Source organism: Notechis scutatus, chromosome 1 (genome assembly GCF_049901735.1).
Source record: "Notechis scutatus isolate UNSWTSFEM ecotype Mainland chromosome 1, rNotScu1.2, whole genome shotgun sequence".
NCBI classification, from domain to species: domain Eukaryota; kingdom Metazoa; phylum Chordata; class Lepidosauria; order Squamata; family Elapidae; genus Notechis; species Notechis scutatus.
The window spans coordinates 63,409,050-63,418,318 of NC_142009.1; the positions used below are offsets into that span (position 1 = coordinate 63,409,050).

Below are 9,269 nucleotides of genomic sequence, written 5' to 3' on the forward strand. Positions count from 1 at the left end.
GTCCTTCGGCCTCCGGACCGGCAGGTGACGCTGTGGGGCGCCCCTCGTGAGGCGCGAGCGGCCGGCCGAAGCGCCGCTTCTTGCGGCCTGTGGCGTCGGGGACGAAGGCGCGGACCCAAGCGCTGCCTGGGAGCATCGCGCACCCGGCCCCGCCGGCAATCATGGGCTGCAGGTGGGCTGCTTTGGCGGGCGGGCGGGGGAGGAAGAAGGCCTCGGCGGGGGATGGAAGTTGCTGTGCCCGGCGGCGCGCGGGGAGGCGCCAACCCACGCCGACATCTGGAAGCCTCGGATCCGGCTGAGCAAAGAAGCCGGTGCTGGGTGGGGATAAAGGGGGCGGAGGTGCCTTCGGGGAGCAAAACTAGGCGGCTTTTTTTTTTTAACCTACGGCGGGGTGGTTTCCCGAGGCCTCGGCAAAACGCGGGATGCTGAGGGAATTCCTCCCCAATCCTGGGCGAATCTGACGGGGATCCGGTCAACTGGGAAACCGGGGCATAAAAAGGCGGAGGGCAGTTCTGGTTATGTGTGGGTGGTGTGGAGACATTTCCATCGAAACCGGGCATTTTGGGTTGCCTTTTTTCCTTCCCTCGTTTCGGCGGCATCGGGTGATAGATAGCCAGGGCTGGCGGATTCACTTTTTCAGGCTGGAAACGGGATGGAATTAACACTCAGTGGGAGTGAATGGAGACTACAGAGCAGCATTTGCCTAAGGTTGGCCTTTCGGTGTCGTCTGAGGAAGAGCTGGGTAGATAATTGTACTGTTAAACTGGATTGATTTGAAAGGACCCATGCTGCATTTTCATAGGATAGAATAGAGCTGGAAGGGAGCTCTGGAGGTCTTCTAGTCCAGCCCCCTGCTCAAACAGGAGATACTATACCATTTCAGACAAGTGACTATCCAGTCTCTTTTTAAAAGCCTCCAGTGATGAACAACCCATAACTTCTGAAGGCAAGTTATGGTTAATTGTCTTCACTGTTAGGAAGTTTCTCCTTAATTCCAGGAGAATTAATGTTTCATGTAATTGCAAATTACATACTGTTCCTAAGTCTATGGAGATTATCAGTCATCCAGGTCATGGTTGTCCCAGAGGTGCTTTTTCAAGAGGCAACTGAGCTTGTTTTTCTTTGAAGACATTTCGCTTCTCATCCAAGTTCTTCCGTTATGACTGGATGGTGGGGAATGGAAAGGTTCCTTTCAGAGCTGAAGAAGCTGCTTGAATGAGGAGCGAAACATCTTCAAAGAAAAACAAGAAAGTCCAGTTGCCTCTTGAAAAAGCACCTTAGGGACTATATTGTTCCTAAAACCTTCTATTAAAAGCACAAGTGGTAAATGAGAAATGGATCCACATTAAGTAATTGCAAATACAGCTTGTGGAACAAGAGTTTTAAATCTAGATAATTTATCCATTACCCATTTGTCACATAGCTGAAAATTTCAGCTCTGCTGGAAAGAAAATGTCCTGCTGATTTGGGTGTGCAAAAATGTGATTAAAGTGTATTCACTATGCCTGTATAATTTTGTGCGTGATTACTAACAAATTTATTCACTGAGGCCTCATTGTTAGATTTTCATTCTGTCCTCTGTTTATTAGAGGAAGAACACCTTTTCCTGGGGCCCTTAGTTTATAAAGTGATTTGAATCCAGGTTTATCCCATCAAGAACTATAGTTGATTGGATTGCACAGCCCTTATTTACATATTACGGCTAAGCTAGTGATCCTGTCCTCCAGTGAATCCAGTCACTTTTGATTGGTATCATACAACAGTGGATTTCAACAGTGATTTCAACACTGTGTGCAACAGTGGATTTCATTGACTGGCAGCCAAACTTTTAGTCCTTCCAGCCAAAGACAAAGAGAGTTGGGAGGCAGTTACAACCCTTACCACTTCCTGTCTCTTTTTTCTCTCTCCTCTGGATGGGGAATGAGGAACTTCTGTTGGCAACAAGCATTATTTAACCAGTTTTGGAATACCCATTTCTGTTTCCTTTTCACTTTCCCCTCTCATCTCCGCTGCTGGGATGAAATGGTTACAGAATTACACTGTTGTATAGAAAAAGTCTGTTTTTATCCATAGAGAAGGGAGAGGATGGACCTCTTTATGGTACATATTAGATTAAAAACAGTGCCAACACTGAGAAGATTTGCTACCTCTACCCTTTTATTTGATAACTTATATTGAATGAAAGTAAAAAACAAATTTCAATGTCATGAATATAAAGATGAAGCCATCTTCACTGGATCTTATGGACCATAATCTACCATGCTGATTCAGTGTAGTTTAGAAGATAGGTGTTTCTCAGCTTCCCAGTTGAATATTAAAACAGCACAAACTCATCCAGCCAGCTTGCATGGTTAAGTTAGGACTAGAATCTGTGTTTTACTGTTCCCAGTCTAGCAACTTAACCACTGTACTACACAGGCTCTCATTTTACAGACAACACATGCACACACACATAAATTAAGCACCGTTAATTGGCCTGGTTTATTAATATCACAGTTTAGTTTGACATGAATAGTGCTAGTTTTAGTAGGTAGTATTTAAAATACTTGATACCCTGAATCAATCATGTTAACCTTCCAAATGTTATCCTTCCCTGTAATCTGAATCTTCAGCATAATTCCTCCTGTCATACATTCTCATGCTACCCATTAATATTTCATGATCTCCATACTACATATACTGTACTAATGTTCAAAATACTCCTTACACACTCAGAACAAACTTTTGTTAGTGAGTTTTGGAAATTATTTTCATTGTGGAACATTAAAGAAAGAAAACTTTCTGAAGAATAATTTTGCTTAATATTGCTAGGCTTTGCATTGGTGTTATACCTGTATATGTAAATTTATAGAACTATTCATTTTTGCTCTTGTTCTCAGTATCCTTTTTATTGGCTCAGACACCATTTACTTTATTCCATAAATAGTGCATTATAAATTCTGGATTTCTCTAGAGTTATAAGAAATAATGAAAAAGGAATATTGCCTAATAAACTATTGAGCCATTGTCACATTAAATCCACTTGTGTATATATTTACATGTACTTTTGTTCATAATCTGTCAACTTTGGCTTTTTATGTTATGAGTTTTCTCTCTATAAAACTGGTGATTTTTTGGGCAGAAAACTTAGCATTCACACTGAAGGATGCCCATCTGTTGCAAATACCAATCATAGGAAGGTCCCGTTTTTCATGGGTTTTTATTTTAAAATTTCTTTGGTTTTTAAATCATTCTTTGCTGGTGATTTCAGCTTGCAATGATTAACTAGTAATTTGTGACAACAAGTAATGATTGCTTCCTGTGATAACCAGGTCTCACTATACTATAAAAATAAGCTTACTAAATAAGCAACTGTATCCATTATTGTTAGCTTTTTATTGGAGCAATGAGAATTACATTTGGAGCTTATGAAATTTTGTGCTGTATTATAATATCTCACCAGTAGAGACTGATTTAATTCAACTAGGAATCTCAAATCAAATTTGAGCTATATTTTGGAATTGGTCTTGGAAGTCAAATAAAAATTACACAACAGATTTCTTTAATTCAGAGTCAATGAATTATCTGGGTTCATGATGAAGTAAATAATTAATTCTTTAAGCTTGATTGGAAACACTTTAAAGAAACACAAGTTCCTATATTCATACTTTGCATTAATAAATCTAGAGAGCAATAATTATAATCTATTTCACATAGAACCAGTTAGACTATAGAATTTGCTTTCAGTTAGTGAAATCTGTGCACTTGTATGATTTTAATAATGGGAACCAGGCAGATTGATGGCTTCTACTAGTAATGAGGAGAGTTGGGTATTATATCCTGGCTCTGAATTCTAAATAGCTTTTCTGGAGAATGAGAGAAAAATATTTTATTTATTTATTTGCCAACATTAGGCACCCAAATTTTTATTTGCCAAATTTTCCCACTCTCAGAAATAGCATGATGTTCAGGTCCTTTTTGTGAGTGTCCCAGAAGCATATCTGCTTAAGAGAATAATGTCGAACTAAATAGCTTTCAGTTTGATCAAATCAGATTTTAACATTTTTAATTTTAACATTTTCAATAGTTGCCTGAAGGGTTAAAATGGAAAGAACTGCCAGTTTTGTTACAAATATCCCTTGCCCTCAACTATTGGGGCATGAAAAGTATGCATATCCAATTAGATGGGAAACAGTACATGAATGTAGGAGCTCAAGTTTCCTGTTCAGTTTGTGGGCTAGAAATTTTGAAAGGTTCTTTCATGACTAGTGCTGAAGCTGATGTTGCCAGCTAGGCAGAAGTAAGAGCTTACCATACCTGTAACACTAGCTGCTCTGTTGCAGAAAGCTGGAAGAGAAATTCCAGGAAAAGCCCCAGATTGTATGCCAGATTTGAATGTGAAAGTCCTATTGCATCTAGGATTTTTAAAGAAGGAGAAACCCTGGGTTGGGTAGTTTTGTGCACCAGTTGTGCCCATTCCTGGATTGATAGGGTCTGTTCATGGTTACTCATAAATGAGTCTGTTCCTTCCCAGTCCAGATACGGAGCTCATGGTATTCTAGGGTGGTGAATGAAACCTAACCCTAACTTCTGTCTGCACATCAGACTGTGAAGTTTGCTGCCATAGTAACAGCCAATAATGTTAATGGCATGGAATTTTAATTTTAATTTTAAATGCATGGAAAGCAAAGCCATCAATTACTGCTAGTTCTAATGTTTCTATATGGCTTCCAATATCAGCTACGAATAAGTGTTCATGTTGTTTTTTGGATAGTCTGAGTGGAGGGATGCTATGTTGTGCTTTTGAGCTTCCCATAAATAGGTGGCTGGCCAGTACTGGAGCATATTGTTTTTGTCTGATGCACCGCAGTTTTGGTGTGTTTATATTATATTCTTTCAATTTACAGTGTCGAATATGCAGTATCTTAAAATTGTACATTCAATACAGTGTTACAGATCCAAGACCACCTATTTAAATTCAGTGTCAAATAGGAGATTTAAATCATACCAGGCCCAGTACTCTGTCAAGTAGACATTGATCCAAGCAAGAATAATTTTAATACATTCTTAATATTAGGCTCAAGTCTTGTGCAATGTATCACAAAAGGCAAGAAATATTGTGATGAATTATTGGAATTTCACAGAGCCGCAAACACAGATACCATGCAATCAATTGCTCTGTGGCAAAAAGAACAAATTCTGCCAATTGTTGTTTAATTATTAATAATATTTCTGTATAGCAGACCTCTGAAAATCTCTGACCACTCTGTTATTTTCTTCTTCTTGGGAACATATTTTGGCATGGCCACTTGCTTTGCTCCAGTCATTTCAATTACTTCCCTCCTTCTCCATTCAGTCAGAGCCTTCCTCTCTCTGGTTCCTCCTCTCTGTAGGGTCCAGGGGTCTCTGCTCTCACTGTTAGGAGGGACCATTTCCAGTGCTTTCCAAGGCCCCCCACCCCCATGTTAGATTTCCAGGGTTTTAAAAGAATATATTTAACACAAAAAGAACAGAAATTTGAGCATTTCACCATTTTTCTAACAGCTACCTTTGCAGTCTTGGACATGTTTGGTACAGAAAAATTAAATAATGCAAGAGGTGTTGAAATTAACTTCACAGTGAAATGGGCTATACATTCCTGGTGAGACTTTCTCAAAACCATGTTTCTGTTGTCTCCTTTTTTGCAAAAAGTCTTGTAATGAAATACTTTCTGCCCGCGTCGGTTAATGGGAAGGAAAGGGAAGTGCTATTGGAACAGTTGAAGAGCTGGGTTTTCATTACGGGGCATAGCCTGCTTTGAAAGCTCTTTCATTCTTTGGTACTGTAGTGGAGTAACTATGAATTAGACAGAAATTCTGTGCATACTCAGAAATAAGCTGCTTCATTGTGAGAAATTGCTTCTGGATGATTGTTTATTCTGAACATTTATATTCCTGAAAACAGAAGGGTAGGCAATCTACAACTCTGGGCATTACTTCCTCTATTGCATGGGGTGGGGAGGGGATGTATAGAGTTCAGGAGGAGACTCAATTAAGACTGCCATTTCCAGCATTTTACCAATCATTAACCTTAACTTTGCTGTAAAATTCTCATCCAAACATGTTCTATTCAGTACTGTCATATTTCTTTTGGCTGGTCAATTATGCAGTTGCACAACAGAAAGAAGTTACTCCCCTGCTGCACATATCTTAATTTCATTCTGACCTCTGAAAATATGCCATTATGATTTCTTCCAGCACTTATGCACAAGCTGCTGAGTCATAAATCCCAGAAGTCCAGATCAATATGCTCAATGGGTGAGAGATGGTATGGGTTTAGGGGGATCTATACAGTTGTTGCATGAAAGAACCTCTCCTATTTGCCAGTGTCCTTGAGAGGTAGTTCTTAATACTCCCCCCGCCCCCCCCGGCCTTCATTGACCTGCCTAGAAATTGTGACTTTTATTGTGAGGATTGTATTTTTTTTATTGTGATTCTCTATTGCTACTAATGTTTGCTTTGTAGGAAGGTCTTCTTACTTCCCGGATGTTCTGCTTGTTCCAATATGCTTTGTTTAATGTGCAAACATCGCAGACGTGTGTGGCTGGAATACTTATTTTGAAAATCCATTGAAAAAAATGCCCTACAGGTAGTCCTCCACTTGCAATCACAATTGAACCCAAAATTTCTGTTGCCAAGCGAGGCGTTTGTTAAGTCAGTTTTGCCCCATTTTACAACTTGTTCTGTCACAGTTGCTAAGTGAATCACTGCCGTTCTTAATTTAGTAAGATGGTTATTAAGTGCATCTGGTTTCCCAAATGACTTTGCTTGTCAGAAGGTCGCAAAAGGTGACTCCGGGGTACTACAACTGTCCTAAATATGAGCCAGTTGCCAAGTGCCTGAATTTTGATCACATGACTATGACGATGCTACAACGGTCATAAGTGTGAAAAATGGTCTTAAGTCACTCCCCCCCCCCAAGTATCATTGTCCACTTTGAACAGCCACTAAATGAACTGTTGTAAGTTGAGGATCACCTGTAATTGCTTTCCTGGTTTTGCCTAGTAAAAGAGGAGCAGGGATAAGGGTTCGGACGAAGGAGGTCTTTGCATGTGCTTAGGGAGATATGTGGATTTTTCTTTGTCTTATTGCTAATTTTTTCTTCTTAGCAGGTTCTGCCTGTCTCTTGTGCTAACTGCTCTACATGCGGTGGCTGCAGATGAAGGTGCACCCCTTGTTCACCAGGACTCCTGGGGAGATTTTTGGCTGTTACCATTTTTGGTCAATGCTGCAGGCTATGCAAGCATTCTTGTGCCAGGTTTCTTGCTCATACAGTATTTTAAGAGGAAGAATTACCTTGAAACAGGTAAGTACCTATAGAACGCGTCTCCTTTTAACTTTTTGTCAGCTAATTGTATCATATTGTCCAGGTACTGAACTGGCATTTGGGATTGTTAGTGGGGAAGATAAGGTCAGTAAACTGAAACTGACTTTCAGGAAGACAGAAGTGTTTCCATGCCCAGGAGGCATAAGTGTCCTCAGTCCTTTCAGAGATCAAGCCTATCTCTTGCCAGTTTCCTTTGAGCCTGCATTGTCCTAGATCAGTGGTCCCCAACCTTTTTTATGCCGCGGCCCGGTACAGGCATCAGCTGGGCGCCGCGGCCCGGTACCGGCATCAGCTGGGCGCCGCCATCTTGTTTTGATGAAAAAGTGCTTCCGGTGAGCACACCGGAAGCACTTTTTCATCAAAACAAGATGGTGGCGCCCAGCGCTTCCAGTGAGCTTTTCCGGGTAGAAATGGCTTTCTACCTGGAAAAGCTCACCGGAAGCACTTTTTCATCAAAACAAGATGGCGGCGCCCAGCAAACCAGCGGCCCGGTAGGATTTGTTCCACGGACCGGTACCGGTCCGCGGACCGGTGGTTGGGGACCCCTGTCCTAGATGACCATGGTAGATATTATAAAAGTACCTTTTACTGCCTCCAGCTGGTTCGCATATTGTACTGTTTCTGGATACGAATTGATGTGTTGGCAGTATTCTATAGCCTCCCCATTGGATTGGTAGTGCAAAATGTGAATGGTAGATTGCCAAAATGGGCAAAATTTAGCCAGATGGCTTTGGTTGCCTAGTGTTGTTTTTCCCCAGTTCTGTTAAGATGGCCCCTACACATTTAAATTCCTGTGCAAGGAAGTCCCACCCAAATGTATACTGTGTTTTTAGTGCCCAATGAAAATTTTATTGTCCAGTAATTTTAGTTGTATCTTTTAATACTTTTTCAATGGTTTTAATATGTTCTATTCCTATTCTGTGACATGTTTGAATTTTCTGTATTTGAATGAAAATATGTTTATAAAAATAAAACTTGTTAATTCTACTGCTGAAGTGCTTTTCTTTAATCACTTAGCTGTGTTGTTCTCCACCAAAAAACACTCATGTGTTCTTCAATTATATCTGTAATAAAATGTATCCTCTGGGCCTGTCTTTCATTAGCTTAGCAAACTGTGAGAACAACGTTGTGAATAAGAGACGTGGAATGTGAATCTGCCTTTCCATATGGCCAGAAATACAGAAAATATATCTTAGCAGGAACAAAGTGAGAAAATGAAAATAAAACTGGATTAACAGGGATAATATTGGAAGTATAAGCTTGTAATTAGCATTAATGAACAGGGGGCACAATGGCTCAGCGGTGAAAGATGCTGAGCTTGCCAGTTGTAAAGCTGACAGCCAGGGTTCGAGTTCTGAGCACTATGCAATGGGGTGAGCTCTCATTACTTGCCCCACCTCTTGCCTACCTAGCAGTTCGAAAGCATGTAAATGCAAGTAGATAAATAGGTACCATTTTGGTAGTTAAAGTAAGAGTGTGCCCATGGAAATGTCTTTAGACAATGCTGTCTCTCTCAGCTAAGAAATGGAGATGAGCATCGCCTCTCTCTAGAATTGGACAGGACTGGAAAGGGGAAATCTTTACCTTGAACTATTGAGATAATTGATTGCTGTAGATAATATTCTTTTTTCCTTTTTCTTTCTTAGGCCGTGGAATTTGTTTTCCAGTAATCAAATCCTGTGTTTTTGGCAATGAAGCCAAATCAGTGCATCAGGATGATGGCATTTTGGCAGCTCGAAATGAGACTGTAGAGTCATCTACAGCCCGTCAGATTTTTAAGCTGCTATTCTGTGCAACTGGCTTGCAGGTAAAGAACAGATAGATCGCTCAGTTTTGGGTCACCCAATTTTGAGACTGCCAGGGAAGTGCAGGCAGTTCTTTACTTACAACCATTTATTCAGCAACTGTTTGAAGTTACAGTGGTG

The 9,269-nt window shown here is 40.6% G+C and overlaps 1 protein-coding gene across 4 annotated transcripts in view; it reads left to right on the forward strand.

Annotated features, from left to right (window-relative positions):
• The window catches only part of SLC35B2 (solute carrier family 35 member B2), a 16,952-nt gene continuing 7,683 nt past the window's right edge, over window positions 1-9,269 (forward strand). Inside the window, exons 1-3 of one of the 4 annotated variants that reach the window (XM_087965799.1) lie at window positions 1-172; window positions 7,130-7,323; window positions 8,991-9,151. In XM_087965799.1, the coding sequence (XP_087821925.1) occupies window positions 162-172; window positions 7,130-7,323; window positions 8,991-9,151 (366 nt within the window). In that variant the 5' untranslated portion in view covers window positions 1-161. Of the gene's footprint in view, window positions 173-196; window positions 312-4,083; window positions 6,607-7,126; window positions 7,324-8,990; window positions 9,152-9,269 lie in introns of those variants that run through there. The other 3 variants (XM_026681276.2, XM_087965783.1, XM_087965807.1) reach the window with 3 other exon arrangements.